At 41.7% G+C, this 25,521-nt stretch overlaps 1 protein-coding gene across 1 annotated transcript in view; it reads left to right on the top strand.

Moving 5' to 3' along the window:
* CCDC6 (coiled-coil domain containing 6) overlaps positions 1-25,521 on the top strand; it is a 112,527-nt gene that overhangs the window by 54,795 nt on the left and 32,211 nt on the right. The window contains exon 3 of the mRNA XM_027531094.1: positions 15,014-15,142. Coding sequence (XP_027386895.1) covers positions 15,014-15,142 — 129 coding nt within the window. The remainder of the gene's footprint in view (positions 1-15,013; positions 15,143-25,521) is intronic.

The raw sequence follows: 25,521 nt of genomic DNA, 5'->3' as shown, positions 1-25,521 counted from the left end.
CCACTTTGAGGAGAGAAAAATATATGTATCTGTGATAGTCAGTTGTATTCAGATGGGTGAGTAATATGTTACTGAACAAATAACAAATGTTGAAACTTAACATCAATCACTAATAGTGTATAGAAGACAACACACAAAACATACAGAAATTTTTATTTTTCTAGTTAGATTTTTCTACCTTCCCCTCCTGTTTGTTTTGTTTTCCTCTCCTTGAAGCTTACTAGTAAATTATAAAAGTAAGATTTGTTTAGGGCAAATATCATGCAGGTTATTTTGTATGAACTTGAGAACAAGTGGGACATTGAGTTTTCACTATTTAACACAACATGTCCAAAATAGTGAATAGGTATAAAATTATCCAAAGAGGACTATTATTGGTATTTTTTTCAGATGGCTGTAAAAGGTAGAAATCTTTCCTTGTATTTTCTATTCACTGGCATTACTAACAATTTCACTCATTAATTTGATCGAAATATGTATTCTAATGAGATTATAGCAAAAGGATATTTGGAGCCTAAATTCTTCTCTTACCTTCTGACATATCAAATGTTGGAAGAAGATTCCAGAAACTTTAGTGTTAAGACCATGCAATGGTCCAGGTACCTTTTACCCCATCTTTTTATTCTTATTTTCCTACCTAATTATTGAATAAAGATACCACTATAATCTTGTACAAAAATTTATTTATATGGTAGCTGTTGGAATGTGAAGGATAGAGATCCTCGGTCAGTATTATCTAGTGGAGATTTATGGTGGAATTTCTGTGTTGAAATGTTTTCTTTATTCCTGTGCATTCTGATTTAGAGGAAAAATGAGGCAGAAGATTAGTTTGACTTTTGACTCTTATCGTACCTTGGCAGCATTAGACTAATTATTCTGCATGTTGCTTCCAGAACTGTAAGGATATGATTATGGCTTCCTTTTCTGTGTTTTGTGTGTAATCAGATGCCCTAATTTTTAACACTTCGAGAAACATTTTTTTGTTTTCAATTTGCATAGTCATTGGTATTTGGAACCTTTGATTAAAGTACATTATAAAGCAGTCAATATCCTAGCCAGATCATGCTTTCTTTTTCTCTAGAAAGACTCATTTTCATTATGAGTTTTTCTGTAATGTGTAATTTAGCATCTCATTAGCTTCTTATCATGACCCACCTACTTTCCAAGGATACTGATGTCCCTTGAAGCAAGCTACTGGATAGAGTGAACACCTAAGAGCCATGTGCAACAGAAAGAGGTTAATTATAGTAATATATTTGGCATAAGAAGGTTTGAACTTAAAATTTAATAAATAAAGCTATAACTTGGAGAAATGTAGTTTGTTTGTTTGTTTTTTTCAGATTATTTTTTCAGAATTCTTATATTAAAATAAATAGTTTTACTTGGTCAGGAGAAAAATTTTCATATATTAAAAACTTAAGTTTTTTGAGGGGCATGGATCTTTCTAAAGAGACTGGGTAATACATTAATACAAACTGGACAGTGTGAAAAAATGTTCCCAAAGTAGTTTGTAATGTGGAGCCCTGGTCTTCACATGGCTGGGTCTTATGTTCACCCTCAGTCAAAACAAAGTGTTCAGTATGAGGATGTAAGTCTGTTGTTTGGGGAGTTCTAGGTGATCTGTAGCTTATTAGTAATCCCACTTGCAGAACCTGGGCAAATGGATGGTCAACATGTCTCTCTTGACCATGCGGGGAACCAAGCGGGGAGACATAAATCCCCGCTTGGTTCCTAGGTTTTATTTTCATATATTATATATGCATATATATATAGAGAGAGAGAGAGAGAGAGAGAGAATGTGTGTGTGTGTGTGTGTGTGTGTGCGTGCTTAGTCTCTCAGTCATGTCTGACTCTTTGTGACCCTTTGAACTGTAGCCCACCAAGCTCCTCTGTCCATGGGAGTTTTCAGGCAAGAATGCTGGAGCAGGTTGCCATTTCCTCCTCCAGGGGATCTTCCCAACCCAGGGATTGAACCCATGTCTCCTGTGTCTCCTGCATTGCAGGCAGATTCTTTACCCAGAGTCATCAGGGAAGCCCTATATCAGGGAATTCCATATGTGTATATAGTAATAACGGAGAAGGCAATGGCACCCCACTCCAGTACACCTGCCTGGAAAATCCCATGGATGGAGGAGCCTGGTGGGCTGCAGTCCATGGGGTCGCTAGGAGTCGGACACGACTGAGCGACTTCACTTTCTCTTTTCACTTTCATGCATTGGAGAAGGAAATGGCAACCCACTCCCCTGTTCTTGCCTGGAGAATCCCAGGGACGGGGGAGCCTGGTGTGCTGCCGTCTCTGGGGTCACACAGAGTCGGACATGACTGAAGTGACTTAGCATAGCATAGCATAGCATATAGTAATAAAATACAGGAGCCTCTGGTTTGAGTTCTGGGTCGGGAAGATCCGCTCGAGAAGGGATAGGCTATCCACTCCGGTACCCTTGGGCTTCCTTCATAGCTCAGCTGGTAAAGAATCCACCTGTAATGTGGGAGACCTGGGTTTGATCCCTGGGTTAGGAAGATCCCCTGGAGAAGGAAATGGCTCCCCACTCCAGTATTCTAGCCTGGAGAATTCCGTAGACTGTACAGTCCATGGGGTCACAAAGAGTGGGACACGTCTGACAACTTTCACGAAAGAATATATAACATAGATGTAAAACTCGCCATTGCAGCCATTTTTTAGTATATAATCCAATGGCATTAAATACACTCACATTGTTGTACGACCATTCCCACCACCCATCCCCAAGAACTTTTTCAAATTGAAACTGAATCCATAAGAAATAACCCCTTATTCCATGTTCCTGGTTCTTTCTAAGACTTTTGAAAAGACACGGACGGCAGATAGTGTGAGGTTGCGGTCTCTGGCAAGTTCCAGAGCTGTGCCTACTGTGACATGAATAGTGATCCCGCACTTTACACCAGGGATCAACTGCACGCCGTTTTGTGGTAAGTCCCTGTACCTTTGGGCAGCTGGAAGGCTCTTGTATAACCGCTGGAAAGACGGGCTGTAGGCCTACTGTACCCATCCCCCAGGCTTTCCTGAAGGATTTCCGCCAGTCCTTTGTTGCAGTCTCACATTTTCTGCCACCCAGTGTGGTAGAACTAATCTCCATCTGGAAGATTTTTGGAGTAATTGGTACCAATAGACTTTTCCAACTGTGTAATTACTTTAATATGACTCTCTAGGATGCTTGCTTCTGGATAAGAACTTGTTATGATAGCCTACTAAGAGAAACTGTGCTGCCGGAGACACTGACGGACAGAGGAGTAAATTGACCTGTTCACCAGGGAGGTGTTTAACATTTTTCACCAGAGGCCGCTTAGAGGCTATTTATGGAGCAATTTTGGTTTTGTTGCTTGTGCTATGGCTGTTGTCTTTGATAGTGAGTGTGGCTTTTATGTGCATTTCAAAGGAATTCTTTGGTCTTAAGAACAAAATGAGATTATTACTATAAAGGAGATACCTCCTTTTCCATCTGCTGTGATACAGATGGTGTCAAATACCTTTAAAAACTGAATCAAATGTATTTAAGTAGATGAATAGAAATCTCTTTTTCCTGTTAAAAGATCATGTTTGGAAGATAGGTTCAACACCTCCAAATATGTTAATCCTGTCTAAAGCAAACAAAGAAATATGCACAAAACAGCATGCAGTTTTTCTCCTTTATTTTTGTATACATCTGCTAGATAGATACCTTGGTTTTGCAAAGACTCTTGTCTGAAAAATCTGCTTCTTTCTGAGCCTGGACCATGGGATCGATGACTTGACTGGTAAGAACTGTCCTAAAAAGGAGCCTTCTAGTCTAATGGCAAGCCTACACTAGGACTAAATTCAGCTCCTGAATGCCTTGAAGAGATGTTTGTTGCTTAATCATAATTTGTAATTAAAATGTATAAGGAATGTTTTGTGATCAAATTCTTCATCAGAATTTGATTCTTAATATCTATGCTAGGGAAAAAAAAAGTCTAAAAGACTATTCTCTGGAATGCTGGCTATAATTGGGTGCTGAGCTTAGGGATGTTAATTTTCTTGTGCTCCTTTCCTTCTCAGTTTGTAGAAGCAACACGCATTACTTTTGTAATTAAAAAATATCTTACTTCCTAAGAAGAAAATTTTAAAAATACCTATTTTGTCCTTATGTTTTGAAACCTCCAGCTGTATCACTGAGCTTGAGAGCTCACAGTCTTGCAGTTGTTACCAAACTAGACTGGGGTCTGCTTGCCCGATGTGCAGCAAAGCTGACCCACTGACAGGGCTGTGGTGAAAGAAAGTACAGTGTTTACTGCAGGGCGCCAAACAAGGAGAATGGGCAGCTTGCGCTCAAAAGACATGAGCTCCTCGATGGCTTTTCAGGAAGGGTTTTGAAAGACATTGAGGGGAGAGAGACACAGGGTGCATGTTCAGCTCATGCCCAGTTCTCTGGTGGGTTGATGGTGAGCAAATAGTGATGTTTCAGGAATCTCAGCCATCAGTCTTCTGGTTCCGACCAGTCTGGGATTTATGTGTACTGGTGGTCAGCATGCAGCTAACTTCTTCCACCTAGTGGGGGTTTTAATATCTGCACAACAACTCAAGGACATGGCTCAGGATATTATTTACAGCCCTGAGGAGGAAATAAAATAAAGGTCTTTGTCTTTGTTGTATGACTTAGCTATTTGTCTTGCTTGACTATTTTCTCACTTCTCTAATTAAATCTGCTTTGTAACCAAAGAGCAAATTTAAAGCTTTTCTACAAACGAGAGGCAGGGGCGGGGATAAGATGGAGGTCTATCCCTGGGGTGGTCCTGCAGGGTCTTACTCGGTTTCACTATCGTAATTGCATCTGTTTATCATGGACCGCATAGACTGCAGTGCAGTGGAGCCCCTTGCAAAGTCAGGAAGATTCTGGACTACCCAGATTGTTCATTTAGAGCTAGCATAAACAAAATGCTCTTATGATTGGCTTAACTGTCTTGCCAGCTGTGATACGATTCATTCCACTGGCCGCTCTTTAAAAAAAAAAAAACACAAAGCCCCCTGATTCCTCTGGCTAACAGTTAAGCACCAGTCACCAATACCAACTGGAAGACCTATTGTTGCTGAGATGGATAGTGATTTTAGCCCCTGTGGATTTTCTCACTTGCTTTTATGTAAGCCCAAGGCATCAGGTTCACTTCCTGCTCCTCGGAAGCTCTGTTCAATTGTTGCCTACACTTTTCTCCACCAATACTGCTGCCAAAAGTTAATGAATATTTTTTTTTTCTTTATTTAAAAGCCTGGAACAGGACTGAGATAGGAGTACTGAATATTATATATCGCTCTGAATGTTTTCACTCTAATCCAATTTTCAAATTTTAGACCTTAAAATAACAAATAAGTTTGTAGTCTTGTACTGTAGAGTCATATTTGAAATTGGATCTAGTCTTCAGAAAACAATGCCACTGTAGCTATTAATATAATAGAAATGATTGTACTCATTCTCTTACTGAGGAGACACATCTTTCTTATTGATGGCGGAAGGCACTTAAGAACACAAGTTTTCTGGATCTCTTGTTAAGTGGCACGACTTATTGTTACTATTATTGACTTGGTCCCTGAGGTGAGAATGCCTCCGGGAATTACAGCAGTTGCAGTTTCCTAGCATCTGTGGAAAGATGATATATGGAGGGAAGGAAGGAAGTTGTGGGCAAAAACCGCTGCTGAAGCCGCCATTGCCAAGTGATACAGAGCTGAGTCGTTCAGAAAGCTGATCTGTCATAGCATTATTCTTCCATCTGTGTTCACACAGGAATGAAACAGAGTAAGGCTTGCGAGAAGTCCCTGAATCTGCCCATTGACCTAGACAAAGGCTTACTTTCCTGTACCTCTTCTCTCCCCTCCCCTCAACCTGGAGTAGTAGTTTCTCCTTCCATTCCCATCTGAACAGAGGCAGGTTTTCTTCTTTAGTCCCTTCAAGGCTGTGTCTGTGGAGGGCAGGCTTGTCTACAGGCTCTAGGAGTGAGCGTAGATGCCTAATTCCCTTCTCAAGCCTGTACGCCAGAATCTGAGGCTGCCTTCTTTTACTCCAAGTTCTCCAAGTCACTAAGATGGCAGTGCAGTGATCTTGTTTGTTCAGGCAGCAGAATCACATGTCAGGGTGATAAATATGTATGAAACCCTGTTTAGTTCATTTTAAAGGCACCGAGGCGAATGCTGCTGTCGCATCCATTCAGGTGAAGACTTGTTCTCCTGTGGCAGGGAGACCTTGAAATATGTTCTTCATTAAGCTGGCTCGACCAGTGGCCCTCTTGGCTTAGTTTTTCAGGGCTATTAATGCTGAGCAGAAAAATTGGCTATCACCTAATAGCTGACAGAACATTTGGGGCAAAGTTGAGTTGTGGGGTTTTTTTTTGTCGTCCTCGTTGTTGTTTTTCATTCCACATTATCTGACTCTCAGCTGTGTGTGTTCTTGTTTCTTTTCATGGAACAGGGGGCTTATACATTGTGTTCACGATACATCTGCAGAGGGCTTCTGGGATGTGTTTATTGCATTTTAAATGCCACAACCACCAGAGGCCAAATTATAAGGCAGAATTTTCCTGGTAGCAGCATGCCAGAAATCTCTCAGTGCAACGTAATTTGCATTATGATTAGAAAATACAATAAACTTGAGGCAATTCTTTTAGTCTTCACAAATCACTGAGGGTTTGTTTTTTTTTTTTTTTCCAAAATGTGTGTAGTATGTTACCATTATGGCTGGAGTTAATGTGCCAGCCTGGATTCCCCAAAGTACAAGAGCAAGGGTCAGGGCTTAGCAGCTTTTCAGGTTGACTTCTTTGACAAAATATGGAGAAATGCAGGTAGAAAGTAAAAGTAGGAGAAGGAAATGAAAAATACTGAGATGAAGCTGGAATGAGAAGTTGCTTTACTCACTAGGGTAGGGGTAAGTAAGCATTGTTATTTCTAGTTGAAAAGGTGAATCTTGGAGATTGAAAGACTTGTCTGCACTGTAGATGGACTTGAACCATTGCTGGAAATGCTGTGCAAATGATTTTAAAGCTTTGCAGTTAGAAATGTTGCAGTGTTGTGCATTTCTTGGGTAATTTTTTTTTTTTTTTCATTTTAAAAAGTTTACAGTCAGCCCAGTTATTAATTACCTTAAAATACAGAGAGATATCCTACTACTAATTATCTTTACTTTCCTTTTTCTTTTTTCCTTTTAATTTATGATAAGGTCTCAGCTTTGAGTACATTCTTTCTTTGGGTTAAATATTCTCTACTCCTCAAAGAAGAAAGGGTTAATTTTTACAAAATGGATTTTTTTTTTTGCAGGTTGAGTCCAGAGCCTCAAGAATTCCTTTATCTTATTCATGGAGCATCTTTTTTTCCAACCTTCCTCCTAACTAGATTTTTTTCAAAGGTGTTAATATTTTAAGCAGCATGCTGCTGCTGCTGCTGCTGCTGAAGTCACTTCAGTCGTGTCCGACTCTGTGTGACCCTATGGACTGCAGCCTACCAGGCTCATCTGTCCATGGGATTTTCCAGGCAAGAGTACTGCAGCATGATGCTATTAGGAATCAAATCTAGGAAGGTCAGACTTAGCCCCTGAGGTATTCTAAGTGGGCAGGAAGCCTCATGTACTGGAGCCCTCCACTCAGGTGAGAGCTTGTCCTCAGTTTTGATGAGAAAATAACATCCAAAAAATTCTGGAAGGGCCTACCAATTTTTTTTCCTTGCAAAAGTTAGGTATACTTTTTCCCTTTTTGAAAATCACAATTAGTTAATTCAGGCAAGCTTCACTGAAGATAAGTGGAAGGATTAACAAGATCATGAAGAACTGCTGGGGGGAGATCTGGGGAAGGTGGAAATCGAGAGGAGACCCAGCACCCAAGGCTCCCTTTTTCCTGAGCACATTTGCTAGTTATTTGTAACAGAACAGCTAAGAAGCTGAATTGTGCTTTTGGCAGTTGTGTAGAGCTGGGGTTTCAGAAGTCAGAGCTCAGGGCTGGCTAAAGGTGGGGACAAAGATAAATCACCCCCGCTTTAATCTGGAATCATGAAGAGCTATACCGTCGGAAAAGAGTGAACCTTTTTTTTTTTTTGCTTCATTTGGATGAATCAGAGAACACAAAACTTTGGTTTTGGATTAAGGCAGACCGTGCTCATCCCAGCCTGAAGGAGGGGGAGTGTACATGATGCTTAGCGTGTGTGGGAAGGTGCTGTGGGAGGCGTCTTTGGAGCTGTCCCAAAGTTCCAGAAATTTGGAGGAAACGGCTTCAGGTACTCTAGGCAGAGGATACAGAATGATCAGGACTGGGCTTGGGGTGCAGTGGCTCTTGTTAGTGGGTGACCAGCAGGACATGGGGTCTGGAAGCCCCTGGACCAGAGTGATCTCTGGACATGTTTGCCCAGGATGATGGGTTTCTTTTTTATTTTTTTGATGTGGACGATGTTTTAAAAGTCTTTGTTACGATATTGCTTCTGGTTTATGCTTAGGTTTTTTGGTCGTGAGGCATGTGGTCTTTAGCTCCCTGACTAGGGACCAAAGCTACACCCCCTGCGTTGGAAGGTGCAGCCTTAACCACTGGACTGCCAGGGCAGTCCCTTCAGGTTTTAAAACGTGGGTTGTTTTTTTTTCCTCTAGGAAAAGAGTCTTTAGAAAAAGACATAAAGTTGGCCTTTAATCATAGTTGCCAGCACCACTCTCTGTGCTGAGATTTATCATTGTCAGATGCCTGGGCCCTGAAGGCATTTGTGTGTGCAAACCTTAGGCTGTCCCTGGGGCTGAGTGTGAAAGTATGGGGAACTTGCATGGGGACTGGATCGAAGGTGGACTTGAACATCGTAGCGATGAGTTTGGGCTTACTCTGCAGGAATGAGGGAGCCATTGTAAGGTTTTGAGCAGGGTGTTGAATGAAGAGAAAACCTTACTAGTTTAGTTCAGCGTGATCTACACACTGGACCTGGTGTATCGATTAGGAGCTTTGGCGGTGGCCCAGTGAAGAGGAGTAAAAGACTTGAGCTGGAGCACAGAAAGCGCAGGATGTGTTGGACAGCTGTTCTGGGGGCTGACTTAATGCCACTTGGTAACTGATGAGATGTGAGATATTGACTGAGAATAACAGTGCCAGTAACAGAAGGGGGAAGGAGGTGGGCTTAAGTCTGGGCCCAGGAGGCGTTTAGTGGTGATGCACTGAATTGAAGGTGGGAGGTTGACTTTCTGCTCAGCAGAGCTGTTCAGATTGGTTTAGAGACTCAATATTGTGAGAGACAGTTCTTTTTTTCAAAACCTGTGTTAACTACTTGGAACAGTAAGTCCCCTACACATGAACCTTTAAGCTGCAGACTTTAAAAGATGCGAATGTTTGTTCACTTGTCCATTCACGTGAGTTAGTTCTCGTGTCTAGGGTACATTGTCACACACGTGCTTCCTCTACAAGTGGTCATGCTTTTGTGTACTTGCTGTACAGTTCTGTATAGAGTACAGTATCTTTATTTCAAGCCAAAGATGTCTGGAAGCAAGGATAAAAGCAGCACTATATAGCTGATTGTGTTAGGTACCTAGGCTTACTTGGTCAAATTGGACTTAAGAACACACCCTTGGAACAAAACTTGTTCACATGTAGGGGGCTTACTGTGTTAACTACATGACAATTATTTTTGGCAATCCAGTGATTTAATGTAGTCACTGTTCTATGGTGGCCTTTACTTGGCTTAGTGCAGATGGCTCTAATTCTTGGTAGTTGTCAATAAATGAGGGATGTTGGTTGCAAAACTGCAAGTTGTACAGAGAATGGTTAGCATTGACTGGTGTAAATAGAACTGGGGGCATCTTGCGTTTATCCTCGAGTTGAATCGAAAAAGCTGAGTCCGGGGCTGGTGGCAAGAAGGCGTGCCTCCCTTGGCTCTGGGTGGACTAACAACAGGCCCAGACTTGCAAACACGCTTCGCCAAGCCTGGGATTTGGCAAACCTGCTGCATGCTGGGTGGGTGGGCTGGCGTAGCAGCCAACCTTCACGTGTGCCTGCAGTGGTGCCTGTACCTGCTGGAGAAGGTTTTGCCCAGAATAAAAGCCATTCAGTGAAGAGTTTTGGAATCTCTGATATAAGAAGCCTGGTTCACTGAAAGTGGCTCCAGAAAACTTTGGAAATTATGAGAAAGACAACAATTATTGGTAATTCAGTGATGCTTAAGGCTAGTCTGTCGTTAGATCAACTTAATGCTATACTCATGTTTTTTAATGGGCTGGAAATTGGCTTTGGGATTTCATATGTGAGTGGATACAATGAGAAAATGCTCACATTTGAGTGCTTAGAATTTTCCAGGTTTGTAGGTGTGTTTTTGCTTATGGCTTTTTCACTTATTTTAATATATTTTTCATGCTGAATCCCAAGGAGCAGATCTTTATTTATATAACCCTAATTCCATTGTAAATGTGCTGCTGTGGATCGTCAGTTATGTAATTTCCATTCTACAAGGTTTTTTTGTTGTTAATGGTACAATATATTGCACAGTTAAGAGTTCTAAAGCTCTTCCATAATCTGTGAGATTGACTTTGTAAGTATATTTACAGGAAATGCTGATTCTGACAACAAATTTTAATCTACCTAAGCATTTTACTTTAGATATATTAAAGGCAAGCAAGTGAGTTTTTTTTTTTTTTTCCAAGCACATTAATAGAATTTACTTGCCTGTTTACTTCTCAGTTTGATTTTTGTTCCAGTTTAGGATCTCTGACCTGATTAGTAAGGTTAAGAATTGCTTACGACGTTTAGACCTTTGATTAAAAATTTAAAATCATGTCTTAAATTTTATACCCATCTTGAAGATGCTACTCAGAAATGAACCTGGAGTTTAGTTTTTCTGATAGGTCCTGAAAAGTAAAAGTGAAAGTGTTAGTCACTCAGTTGTGTCTGACTCTTTGTGACCCCATGGACCATAGCCCACCAGGCTCCTCTGTCCATGGGATTCTTCAGGCAAGAATACTGGAGTGGGTAGCCACTCCCTTTTCCAGGGAATCTTCCCAACCAAAGGATCCAACCTGGGTCTCCTCCACTGAAGGCAGATTCTTTACCACTGAGCCACCAGGAAATCATCTCTGATATGTCCTGGGTCACCTAAACCAGTCTTCCTTTTATGGTTTTTGTTTATGGTGTCATGGACTACAGCTTTAACACAGGCAGGTGGAGGGAATTCCCTGGCAGTCCAGTAGTTAGGGCTTCATGCTTCCACTCCATGGGGCGTGGGTTCTGTCCTTGGTTGGGGAACTAAAATCCTGTATGCCGTGAGGCGCAGCCAAATAAAAACTAAAATAAAATAGATGGATTCAGGGTGTTGATTCAAGTCCTGTTGGGGCCAAATAGGTTGAATTTACATGGTATCTGTTTGAAACAAATAATTTCTGAAATTTTCTCAGGTTCATTGTCACGAGGAAAACTCTGTGGCTGTTAATTCCTCAATATCTCTTTCTCTGCCCTCTCTTCTTGCCCATCTTAACTCTCTTCTCATGATTGTTCTGGGGGGTTGTTTTGTATTTCTTGCTGTGTTTCTCTTTTTCTTGGTGGTTTCTTGGTTCCAGGGAAGAACCAGACTTTCTGTGTCCAGTGTTCTGTTTGGAACACTAACTCTGTTCCCTGCCCCTAGATGGTCTGTCACCCGAGAGATGACAGAGCAAAACAGGCAGCACAGCTGCTTGCTCCAGGTCTGTCTTTGGGGGATGTTGAAAACTGTGAGTGTTTGGCTGAGTTATATCTGAGGATGGCTTGATATTTTCCAAACGGTTCGTATAACCCAGGGACCTCGCTTGAGTTTTGGTAACAACAGCTTCACCATCACATTTTCCTTTGGGTACAGCTCTTGAAAGGAAAAAGCCTTTTAAAATTGAGAGCTTTTATAGATTTCATTACTAGCTGAATCAGTGTTCTTAAAGGAAATACCTTATCAGTTACTGACGGTATCAGCCCATCTGTCTGTATATGAGTCTTCTCCTTTAGGACAATGAGAATCTTACCTTTGCTCAGATTAATATTCTGTGACAAATTGCTGCCTGGGTTGGGGGAGAGATTTTTTGACATTAGATTGCATCCTTTATTGTTTTGGGCTTCCCTGGCAGCTCAGATGGTAAAGAACCCACCTGCAATGCAGGAAACTCAGGTTTGATCCCTGGGTTGGGAAGATCCCCTGGAGAAGGAAATGGCTACCCACTCCATCCAGTATTCTTGCCTGGAGAATTCCATGGACAGAGGAGACTGGCAGGCTATGGTCCATGGGGTCGCAAACAGATGGATACAACTGAGCGATTTCTCTTTATTATTTTAATTTACTTAAGAGCACAAGTATAACACTAAAAAAAGGGAAGAAGGAGGCTCTTTGAAATAAAAGTGGCAGCAGTTGAGAACATATTGGAGAGACTTCCCTGGTAGTCCAGTGGTTAAAAATCCACCCTGCAATGCAGGGGACGCAGGTTGATCCGTGGTCGGGGAACTAAGATCCCACATTCTGTGGAGCAACTAAGCCCGTGTACCACAACTCCTGAGCCCGTGTACCACAACTCCTGAGCCCGTATACCACAACTCCTGAGCCCGTGTACCACAACTATGGAGCCCGTGCACCACAACTAGAGAATCCTTGTGCAGTGAAAAGTCACGCATGATGCAGCAAAGATCCTGTGTGCCACAACTGAGAATGGTGCAGCCAATATTTAAAAAAAACATATTGGAGGAAAACACATCTAATATTTAAAGAAAACTATGCAAAAAGTTTAAAAGTTTTAAGACAGAAATTCATTTTTCTAAAACCAGTAGATATCATTTAAGCTTAGCATTCATAAACTATTTTAGGGCAAAGATAAGGTCTTAACTATAGATTTCACTCCCTTCTGCCTCTACTGTGCAGGTGGAAGACACACCACACAGGTGATTTTTATAGAATGCAAGAGTCAGATGAAGATGTACTTGTTCTGCTTTTTTTCCCTCATAACTGATGCCTGTCCCATTGGGAGTCTTTGTGTCTGAAATGCTGAGAACTGTTCTCAGTCTCTGACCATTCCTCTTAGTTCTTTTAATTACTGCTTGATCTTCCAGAACCTGAATTTTAATGAGCTAGCTAAAAATAGACTTGTCACTGTAAGCACCTCTTCACATCTGCTTGCTTTCTGAGTCCCTGCAAGGTTGACCAGCTCTTTTGGAGTTGCATATAAAAAACAGTTGGAGGAAACCCAGCATCTGTTTAGTCAAGGTTTCCCATGTTGAAAGACGATGTCAGATTTTGAACATTTTGTTTTCTTTTTAAACACCAAGTATGGTACTTTCTGGAGAAGGCAATGGCACCCCACTCCAGTACTTTTGCCTGGAAAATCCCATGGACGGAGGAGCCTGGTAGGCTGCAGTCCATGGGGTCGCTAAGAGTCGGACACGACTGAGCGACTTCACTTTCACTTTTCACTTTCATGCATTGGAGAAGGAAATGGCAACCCACTCCAGTGTTCTTCCCTGGAGAATCCCATGGGCGGGGGAGCCTGGTGGGCTGCCGTCTATGGGGTCACACAGAGTCAGACACGACTGAAGCGACTTAGCAGCAGCAGCAGCACGGTACTTTCAGAGCAATGGAAATTGTTTCAAATGAGGAGATGGTTAAGTATAACCTTTGGGGTATTTAGGCCCACTGAGCTCTCTCTTGTCCAGTGCACCCTCTACGGGTTCACAAAGACACATAGCTTTCCCTGGGCACGCATCCATGTCTGTATTTAGCCATTTAACCTTCCGAACACCAGGGCCACACTAGGCACTTGCGGACGGAAGAGTGTTCAGCCAGCCCCTCAGGTTTGCTCAGGATCTGGTAGGAGGACTCTGGTTTAGAGTTTAGAGCATGGTTTGGGCCCCAGGCTCTGCCACGTTCCAGCTGAATTACCTTGGTCTGATAACCTGTTTTATCACAGTAGATATGGGGGTTGTCATGCTTGCCTAACACAAGCATGGTATGCAGCACCTGCCTGAAGAAATGGTTTTGGAGGTAGAATTAGGGAGCAGTGGTCATCTTAGACCTCAAAATCAAACTGTGTGCTTCATTGTTTTTAATAGCTTTTGCTTAATTTGCCTATGGTTCTGAAAAATCAGGCCCTGTGGCTCATTCCTATTCCCCTACTATGAATCAACAGCCCCTCCCAACTGAGAACATTGTAAATAAGGCACAGTGATTCATGAGAACCCCAGTTGTGTGTCACTGAATTTCTTTTATTCTCTTTTGAAGTTTGGAGTACATTTTTTTTAAGATTTCTTTTGTAATAGCACCATAACCTTATCTTTTAATTGCATAAATAAGAGGCTTTCCCTCTTGGTTTTCAGAAAAAATGTAGAAGGTGTGAGGTTGGTGTCATTACAAGAAGTTAATTATTCGTACTGATTTTTGCCAAGTATGCTTACTAGTACACTCGTAAATAGCATTCAGAATACTTGACCAGGTATTTTTGGTGATTGTAACTTCTCTTCCCTCTCTACATACATTGTATGAATGCAAGTAAATGGCGTGAATGCAGGTAAACTGTAATTCATTTAATAAAAACTGACAGTTGCAAATTTTCTATTTTTTAAATAATTTTTATGGCCAAGGTATAAAAATTTTCAAGTCTCCAAGGGTTATATATGGGCTGAAAAGTACGTTTCCTTCCTTTCCTCATCCCCAGTTCTTCCCTACAGAGATGACCACTTACATGTTCTTCAGAATTTAAATAGGCATTTCATCATGGTTTGATGTTCTGATATACATATATATACATACACACATATGTATACGTGTATATATACACACACACACACATATGTGTACATGCATACAGACAAGTGCCTCTGATTATGCACTATAATTTTTGGTTATAAGTTAGAAGAATCAGGAGCAGGTTGTTAGGTGTACATTTGGATATACGAGCAGAAATGAGTAAGGTAAGTTTTATGATGACCTCCTATACTTGGTTTAACCAGCTTTTAAAACCAGCATTATCATGGCTTTTGAGTGTCTTGATTTCCACATCTGTGTTTTTTTTTTTTCATTTTCCAGTTGCAGCATGAGAAAGCTGAACTAGAACAGCATCTTGAGCAGGAGCAGGAATTCCAGGTCAACAAACTGATGAAGAAAATTAAAAAACTGGAGAATGATACCATTTCTAAACAGCTTACCTTAGAACAGGTAAAAATGTATGGTTCTCTCTCTGTATCCTTAATTAGGATAGTTCTTTTTTTTTTTTTTTCTCATATCGACTGTTCTTTCAAACTTTAAAAGGTCCTGTGGAATATCAGTGAAAAACATTTTTCACCTTTGTCTTCACACAGTGGGGACTTCTATCTGAAGCATGCCTTGACAGTTCTGCAGAGCACATCCTTACTCCCTCGTGCTCTTTTGTTCTTTTCAACCACAACTAATATGGTTTTGAGAGATATGTTGTGATGTACTGATTTATAGGCCGGAAATGTTAGGTTCCTTTTGCAAAAGAGGGAAGAATATGTTTTGAACCACAGGATCCCTTCTGTGAAAGTTCTTGAGACAGTGAGACTGTGGAGCAAAAAGTTCTCCTTCAAGGGTTCTTCAGAACAATTAGCATTTTTGTCTTTGAATTATTAGCAGCCTTGTATGAACCTTGTCTTTTCCCACCTAGATTTATTGATATAGGTATAGAGTCCTAGACTCGGTCACTCATCCTGGTTCAGCCACTAATTCGTTTTGTGACCTTGCATTAACTTCATCAACTTCGTGGGGGTCCAAGTTTTCCATGTGTAAATAAGAGAAGCACAAGCTCCACTCAGGAGTGGCGAGCTTAGAAAGGTGTGAAAGGTAGAAAGCAACGGTGCACCGTCCGTCTGTGTGTCGCCCTTGGTAGACATTTGCCTTAGGAGGCCAGGCTGGTCCTTATCTGCCAACCCAGAATTGTGGCCCACCATTATCTGTCCTGCCGGGTGGTGTGCCAGGCAGAGGTTCCTGTTGTCTCCGGCCCAAGTGCCCCTAACGCTAATTTATTTAGCATTTATTAGCATAATTTATTTAGTATTCCCACACTAATTTATTTTCCTGAAGTTGGAAGAGATCAAGCATAATGTACTGCTTGCTACCTGGCTTCCATGTAAAATTCAGTGTATTGACATTTTCTAGCTCTTCATGATTTGGATCCCAATTATCATTTTGATGATTTGGCCAAGGCTTCTGTGCAAAGTTGTCTGATTTATCGCAACTTTAGCATCTTTCATACATGGAGCTTAGTCCATGCTAACTGGTTTTTGAATCACCCTTAGGACCATTCTCATTTCATCACTGTACATGAGACTGAATCTTTATGGGATTATCAGGTGTAAGAGAAAGTGAGAGTTTATTTTATACTAATTGAACTGACTTTTATGTTTTTGTATTATTCTTCTATCTACCTATATCAAAGGATGCGTTACAGTGATTTCCAAGACTTTGGATAATGCTCTTGAAATTTTTTTTCCATTCCTTCTAGGTTAAAGAACAAAAAAGTTCCATTTCCATGGGCTGGCTATTTTGCAAAAATCCAGAGTAATCTAGTCCTACTATTCCTCTTTGGAATTCAGATGCAGTTTCCAAATTTAGAAGACTCCTCCACCTCTCACAGCTTAAAAACATCTTGTTCCGAAGTTCTCCTGTTTAATTTCCAGGATAGATGGTAGCCAGTTCCATTCACATTAGTTTTGAAAATTCTTGTGTAAGCCCCTGACGTCCCACAAACTTGTTACTGGTAATTGTTAATCAAGATGTAACCAAGTGGCCAAGTGGAATCCTCACCCTGGTTGGCATTGTGAGAACTTTACTTGGTCGGCACCTTCTCTGTGATGGCTGTCAGTAACGGAAGCAGCTTCTGCCTTTTATTTGCTCATAGGTCCCAGAGGAGACTTTGGAACCCTGACCCCCAAAGTTTAGCTGTGGCCACAAGGTGGAGTAGTGGCCTAGTCCGAAAGAGAAGGGAGAAAGGATGGATGGCTTCCCCGTGTTAAGGCTCATTGGAAACTTCAGTAACTAAATGCTTTGAAAACTAGGCACAAGTTATACCTTCTTCCCAGTTAATGATTTAGTCCATTGTAAGACTCAACACTAAAGAAATGGATTTCCACAATGGAGCGTGTACACTGTAAAGTCCTTAACTGGAAACTTAACTTCAGATGTGGGATGAAGTGAAAAAAAAGTGAAAGTGTTTGTGGGATATCAAGTCTGTGTTTTTTTTTAATTAAAATTTTTTTTATTGGAGTATAGTTGATTTACAGTGTCGTGTTTCAGGTATACAGCACAGTGAATCAGTTACACATACCTCCACTCTTTTTTAGAGTGTTTTCCCATTAGAGGTCATTACATCAAGTCCTTGTTTTAATTAAGATGGAGAAATGTAACATCATCATAAAACATTGCCCCCTTTCTTTTGGGTGTGTCAAGGATGATTAAATGTTGGGGATTTCACTCTATTTTGTTTAGCTACGAGTAATTTTAGTCTGTGTTTGGAGAGAACGTTTCTGTTCTACAGTAGAAACAAGTCTCGTCTGTGTTTCCATGGGTGTGCTCTGACCCTCTCTTGTGGCCATCTTTTGGGATTGTCATCTGTATTATAATATATACTATATATGTCATAGTCTGTATAATATAATATATCCTATATTAAAGTTACTATAAGAAGAGCCAAGACAGGTGTTATATTACTCAATATGAGGATATATATGTGGTCATGCCTTTGCTCTTCTCTCTGACAACCCATTTTTAGAACTAAAAGCTATTTGAAGGCATTTATCCTTTGGGTCTGGTGCCTTAGCTCTGCTTTGTTGAAGAGTTTAAATAAAGTGTGGATTTGGACAGGTTACTGGAGAGCTGTCATTTGTACTTCAGAAGGCAGTGTAGGGTCGGGTGGGTTCAGGGCATGGGTAATGGACTTGGATAGACCCAAGCCCAGCCTTGCTGCAGGAGCAAGGAAGTGTGAGGAGACGGAAATGGGAACGCTACGCAGTGAACAGTGGATAGAGGTTCTGCATGGCGAAGAGGTCCTGAGAACACAGAGAAGATGGCGAAGACGTAAAGTTGAATCCGTCTTCTTTGTTACTGGGCAGGGGAAGAGATGGGGTTTCGACAGTCTGCACACGCGGTGTCTTTGAGGGCATACCCTTGCCTTTAAAGTGCGTGTCTTGCAGAGGCAGCCACGGAGCCGTACTACGACTCCTGCAGGCCTCAGAGTTGGAAGGTGCCCAAGTGGTTCCCTTCAGCCACTAGCCAACGTCAGGTGACTGCAGAGGTTTGAGAAGACCCCAGCTTCCAGGGGCAACACCCACTTCTCCCAGTGTCCATCACCATATATAACTTTATCCTAGAAGCAAGGCTTTAGAATGAATTTCAATCCTCAGCACGAAATTTCATGTTGCTCTTGCTCTCTTTATGTATCTGTTTGTGGCTGCACTGGGTCTTCTTGCTGCGTAGGCTCTCTCTAGTCGAGGGGAGCAGGGGCTGCTCAGTCGCAGTATGCAGGCTTCTCATCGCAGTGGCTCTTCTCGTTGCAGCATTTGGGTTCAGTCGTTGTGGTGCACAGGATCAGTTGCTCCACGGCATGTAGAATCTTCCCGAACCATGGGTTGAACCTGCGTCCCCTGCATTGGCAAGTGGATTCTTAACTACTGGACTATCAGCAAAGTCCATTATTTTTTTGTTCACTTTTTAAAAAGGTAATAAGGAAACATTTAGCATATTTTAAGTTTCACAAATAAGAAAGGAACAGTGTCGCTTTCTAGCTCCTAGTACAGTGGTTCTGAGTGAAGAATATAAGACTGCCTCTCTGCCTTACTTGTCCAGCGGGTAATACAAGCCAGCTGATGTCACAAGCAGTCCACATACAATTCTGGTGCTGCTTATTTTTAATGGCTGCAATGACTAATTCTAGTGAGTTGCACAGATCATCTGTTGTCCTTGTGACTTAGCAGCTAATTGAGTGGCTAGTGGCTTGTGTTCAGGTCTGCATCTTTGATTGGTGGATTTTTTTTTTTTTAAGTTGGAATAAGATATTTCCTCAGTTCATGGGTAATTTGGGCATAGTGGGTTTAGTTAGAATTCCATTCATGCTGGCGGCTGCCCTGGCAGGCTCTGTTGCAGGAGCTCTTCAGAGAACAACCATGTTGCACGAGCCTTCATTTGCATTAAGGAGAGGAAACTTGGGGCCTCCCGGGTAAAGAACCTGCCTGCCAATACAGGAGACGCAGGTTCGACCCCTGGGTGGGGAAGATCCCTTGGAGAAGGGAATGGCAAACCACTCCAGTATTCTTGCCTGGAGAGTCCCATGAACACAGAAACCTGGTGGGTCATAGCGTCGCAGAGTCCGACACGACTGAAGCTACTTAGCGCACACGCGTGCACAGAGGAAACTTAATGACCCCTGTGCATGTTTGAAGTTTGATTTCACGGACTCATCTCAAATTATGGAAGTCTTAAACTTTCTAAATTATAAGACTAATCCATTGCGCTTTCCAGAAAATGTGGAAAACCTAAACATGGAAGTAGAAACATGAAAAACATCACCTCGACGATAGTCCCCCCCCAACAGCTGCTGTTCATATTCATCATCATCTTCCTTACCTTTGTCTTCTTTTTCCTCCAACAATAATGTTGTGAACAATGCACACTGTTGTCTAACACTAGTAATAACACTAATAATAATGTGTCTAACAATAGTAGAGAAAATTAGAAATACCAAGGGATAGTGTTGTTAACAATATATAGTGTTGTCTAACACTAGCAATAACACTAATAAGTGTCATCTAACAATAGTAAAGAAAATTAGAGATACCAAGGGAACATTTCATGCAAAGATGGGAACAATAATGGACAGAAATGGTATGGACCTAACAGAAGCAGAAGATATTAAGAAGAGGTGGCAAGAATACACAGAAGAACTGTACAAAAAAGATCTTTATGACCCAGATAACCATGATGCTGTGATCACTCACCTAGAGCCAGACATCCTGGAATGTGAAGTCAAGTGGGCCTTAGGAAGCATCACTATGAACAAAGCTAGTGGAGCTGATGGAATTCCAGCGGAGCTCTTTCAAATCCTGGAAGATGATGCTGTTAAAGTGCTGCTTTCAACATGCCAGCAAATTTGGAAAACTCAGCAGTGGCCACAGGACTGGAAAAGGTCAGTTTTCATTTCAATTCCAAAGAAAGGCAATGCCAAAGAATGCTCAAACTACCACATAGTTGCACTCATCTCATGCACTAGCACAGTAATGCTCAAAATTCTCCAAGTGAGGCTTCAACAGTACATGAACCGTGAACTTCCAGATGTTCAAGCTGGTTTTAGAAAAGGCAGAGGAACCAGAGATCAAATGGTCAACATCCATTGGATCATCAAAACAGCAAGAGAGTTCCAGAAAAACATCTGCTTCTGCTTTATTGACTACACCAAAGGCTTTGACTGTGTGGATCACAGCAAACTGTGGAAAGTTCTTAAAGAGATGGGAATACCAGACCACCTGATCTGCATCCTGAAAAATCTGTATGCAGGTCAAGAAGCAACAGTTAGAACTGGACATGGAACAACAGACTGGTTCCAAATTGGGAAAGGAGTACGTCAAAGCTGTATATTGTCACCCTGCTTATTTAACTTCTGTGCAGAGTACATCATGCGAAATGCTGGACTGGATGAAGCACAAGCTGGAATCAAGATTGCCAGGAGAAATATCAATAACCTCGGATTTGCATATGACACCACCCTTATGGCAGAAAGCGAAGAGGAACTGAAGAGCCTCTTGATGAAAGAGAGGAGAGTGAAAAAGTTGGCTTAAAAGTCAACATTCAAGATCATGGCATCCAGTCCCATCACTTCATGGCAAATAGATGGGAAAACAATGGAAACAGTGAGAGACTTTATTTATGGGGCTCCAAAATCATTGCAGATAGTGACTGCAGCCGTGAAATTAAAAGATGCTTGCTCCTTGGAAGAAAAGCTATGACCAACCTAGACAGCATATTAAAAAGCAGAGACATTACTTTGCGAACAAAGGTCCATCTAGTCAAAGCTATGGTTTTTCCAGTAGCCACGTATGGATGTGAGAGTTGAACTATAAAGAAAGCGAAGCTCCAAAGGATTGATGCTTTTGAACTGTGGTGTTGGAGAAGATCCTTGAGAGTCCCTTGGACTGCAAGGAGATCAATCCAGTCAATCGTAAAGGAAGTCAGTCCTGAATATTCATTGAAAAGACTGATGCTGAAGCTGAAAATTTGGCCACTTGATGGGAAGAACTCACTGATTGGAAAAGTCCTGATGCTGGGAATGATTGAAGGCAGGAGGAGAAGGGGACAACAGAGGATAAGATGGTTGGATGGCATTACCAACTCGATGAACATGAATTTGAGCAAGCTCCGGGAGTTGGTGATGGACATGGAGGCCTGGCGTGCTGTAGTCCATGGCGTGACAGAGTCCGACATGACTGAGCAACTGAACTGAATAATAGTGTATTATAATTTGCTGCCCTGCTTTTAATTTTGTAAAGTAAAATATTACAACCTGTGTCTTCACATTTTAGACAAGGTACACAGCCAGACATAGTCACAGTAGACCCTGAAGTCAACTTGATGGGGATTTGTAGCAAATCTTTGAAGATGGGTGGGTCACCTGAAGGTCAAGTACAGACATCCTGTGCTGTTTTTGCTTAGTCATTCAGTCATGTCTGAATCTTGTGACCCTATGGACTGTAGCCTGCCAGGCTCTTCTGTCCATGGGATTCTCCAGGTAAGTATACTAGAATAGATTGCCATGCCCTCCTCCAGGGGATCTTCCCAACCCAGGGATTGAACCCAGGTCTCCCACATTGCAGGCGGATTCTTTACTGTCTGAGCCACCAGGAAAGCCCTACCTACTGCTTATCAGGGAGAGGTGGAGAAAAGCCTCAGAGCATACTGGAATATAAGTGAGAGTTTGTGGCTTGGTAGTAAACAAACCAGCGGCAGTGGTAGGTGGTACTCAAGGAGCTTCAGCAGGCTCTCTTTTCAGTTGATGTGTAATTGAGGAGCTGTCAGAGTGTGATGAAGCCAGTTGAGGGGCCTCCCCTCCACACCTGTGAGAGCAGACGTTGAGCTCTGTCAGGGACACAGATTAAGTCCCTCTGCGGGATATGAAATGAAAGAAGTCCTTCCTTAGGCCTTGTTTCAATTAAGTACCAAGACTGTGTTCCATCTTGTCAGGTATTATTTTGAAGCACCCAGATAACATTTGCCTTGTGCATCAGTTTGAACAGATGATGGCAGGGATAAAATTAAAAATGAGTTTTCTTTATAAAGAAAGAGGCACCTCACCATGATCCAAGCATGTATGTCCCTGGTCACGCACTGGTGGAAAAGCCGTTGCCTGTGAACTTGTAGGGCATGGGTGTGCTACGTACAGTAAGGGCAATAGAATCCAGAGATACTGTACTGAGACTTTCTAGTTGCTTGGAATTAGAATGGATGAAGTCAGTTCTTTATAACTTTAAACTTTTTATTTTGATTGGGGTATAGCCGATTAATACTGTTGTGGTACTTGGGAGTCAACCATATATATACATGTGTCCATTCTCCCCCAAGCCCTCCTCCCATCCAGGATGGCACATGACACTGAGCAGAGTTCCATTGCTGTACAATGGGTCTTTGTTGGTTATCCATCTTCAATATAGCAGTGTGTGCATGACCTTCCCAAAGTCCCTAACTGTTCCTTCCCTCCGGCAACCATAAGTTCATTTCACGAAGTCCATTAAAAAAAAAAAAAAGTACAAGAATTTGGTGGGCAACTTAGAAAAAGTATTCTCCTTAGCTAAACATGTGTGGCAAATGGCTAAATCCTGTATCTATGTGTTACCCACCAATTCCTAATTTATCCCTCCCCCAACCTTCCCTCTTTAGTAATGATGTTTACTCTGTCTGTGAGTCTGTTTTTGTAAATAAGTTGATTTGTATCCTTTTTGAATTCTGCTTGATACATGATATTTGTCTCTCAAAGAGGCTTATTTTAGATGATGAGCTGAAGGTAGCCCCTGATGTGACAGTGTATTTGCAGCGTGCACTGTGGTATGTGTTCTTTCCCGAGGATTTCTCCACTGTGTTCTTGATGTAGCAAAAAAACCCTGTATACCCAAGACTTTGAAACCTGCTTGCTTTCCACTGATGGTGATTATTTGGTAAAAGAGTCCCCTAGAATTATGAACCCACTATGCAAATTTGTATAATATTGCACTGATGTCAAAGTGATGGAAACTTAAGCCTGGAAACCATATAAATATGACTAATTATATGTGTATCTGTTTCATAAAAGACCTTGATTTTTCATTATCACTGAACAAAAGCAAAATTTATTGAGCTGGTAAACTATGAAAGTGTCACTTTTCATATATTAAATATTAATAAGGTATTACTATTGTCCTAAAGTTCTACCCATTTCAAAGAACAAATCTAGTTTTTATACAGATGCACAAGCTGTGGTAAAGAAGGTTAGTAACTCAAGGCTGTCTGGAAGATTCTCAGTCTTCCAGATAAGTAGCTGAGCCTTCAATATAATTTCTCCTCTTAGAGTGTATGACGGAGAAGGCAATGGCACCCCACTCCAGTACTCTTGCCTGGAAAATCCCATGAATGGAGGAGCCTGGTGGGCTGCAGTCCATGGGATCACTCAGAGTCGGACACGACTGAGCGACTTCACTTTCCCTTTTCACTTTCATGCATTAGAGAAGGAAATGGCAACCCACTCCAGTGTTCTTGCCTGGAGAATCCCAGGGACGGGGGAGCCTGGTGGGCTGCCGTCTATGGGGTCGCATAGAGTCAGACACGACTGAAGCAACTTCACAGCAGCAGCAGCAGCAGCAACAGAGTGTATGAATTCATTCTGTGTTTTATGTATGTGAATTAATATCCTAAATTAGGAAATTGTTAATTTGTAATATTGTCTTCCCATTTTTTGTTATAAGCATAGTAAATGTTCATTAAAAAATTGTGTGGGGCGGACTTCCCTGGGTCCAGTGGTTAAGAATCTACCTGCCAATACAGGGGATTCGGATTCGATCCCTGGGTGGGGGACTGAGGAATGTGCCATAAGGCAGCCACGCCTGTGAGCTGCAACTAGGAAGCCCAAAACAGCCAAAACACATAAATATTTTTAAAAATTGTGTGGGAGCAGGAAAAGATGTGATGATAAATTACCACCAATATTATTAATACTTTAACCCAAGGGCTAACCCTATTTATCTTGCTATTCTTTGTGATTTTTTTGTGTCTTTTTATCAGTATATATATTTTTTCTCTTCTTTTTTTTTTTTTTTGGCCACACTACACAGCATGTAGGATCACGGTTCCCTGACCAGGGACCATACCTGGGCCCTCAGCAACACAGTGGAGTCCTAACCACCAGACAGCAAGGGAATTCCCTTCTCTGTGTATTTCTGGTGTACACAGAACAGGCAGTTGTCACGGGCTGCCTTCCAAAATTGGGTTTTTAAGTCAAATGTTTGGAGTTCAAAATATATTTTCACATAGGAATGATGGTAATTTGGTGGTCAGACTAAAACTTTTCAAAGTAGATTGAGATGATCCACTAAAACCTTTCAAAATTCTGTAGTTGAGCACATGGTCATGCTACAATTCTCATCAGGCTTTTTTGCCAAGTATTCCTTCCCTGACCTCTGCGAGCATCCTGGTTCTCTCTAAGTGGGAAAATGCTCTCCTGAGAGAGAAGTGTGGTAATGTTGGAGCTGTCTTTTGGCTGCCCCCTGCTTTTTCTGCTTTTTGGGTGGTGAGTGTCAGTCCACTGAGAAGGACTGTGAATTCAAATGAGCCAGCTCTACTTTTATACACTAAGTTTATCCATTAAAGAAGTTATTTATTTGGGAAGCATAATAACTCTTGGTGCAATGTTAATTAACTTGCAATGGGAGGAAGAGCTACTGAAGACAAGTAAGGAGTTCGGCTGATAGTCCATTGACCTGACTTAATTACAAAGCCACCCTCCAAATGAATATTCTACAAATCGGCTGTATCCACTGGTGCTGCGTGCTCATAGACAGTGTAGTCAGCAGGGGCTTGGGTTTGCCTGAGAATTTGATGTTTGGTAATGGAAGAGTGGGTACCTGTGACATGAACACTGAATTTAAAAGGAGACAGGGAAGACTGTTACAGATGGAGATCAGCATTGCAAAAGCAGTGAATGCAGCACTGAGCTGATGTTTCCATTCCAGCAAGAATTTCTGACTCAGTACCCTGTCAGTTTAACACACACTGTCAGATTTGAGGGTTGTTTGATATCACGGCAATGCAAGCACTGAAAATCTACTTAGGTCTGAAACAGCAGTACTGGTTTGTACTCTTTGGCTATAAATAAATAGGCTGTGGGATTAGATGGACAGGAGATGGAAGGGCAGCGCTGATAAAGAACTTCGGAAGGTTCTGAAGTTCTTCAGGTGGCAACCAGCTATCAGTCTACTGCCCACGTGAACCCAGGCCTCCAGAGGGTGAAACTTGGTTTCTACTAACAGGCTCCCAGGCGGCACTAGTGGTAAGGAACCTGCCTGCCAGTG

Source organism: Bos indicus x Bos taurus, chromosome 28, assembly GCF_003369695.1.
Source record: "Bos indicus x Bos taurus breed Angus x Brahman F1 hybrid chromosome 28, Bos_hybrid_MaternalHap_v2.0, whole genome shotgun sequence".
Classification (NCBI taxonomy): Eukaryota; Metazoa; Chordata; class Mammalia; order Artiodactyla; family Bovidae; genus Bos; species Bos indicus x Bos taurus.
The sequence above is the reverse complement of the archived record's forward strand: the minus strand, read 5'-3'. Positions and strand labels throughout refer to the sequence as shown.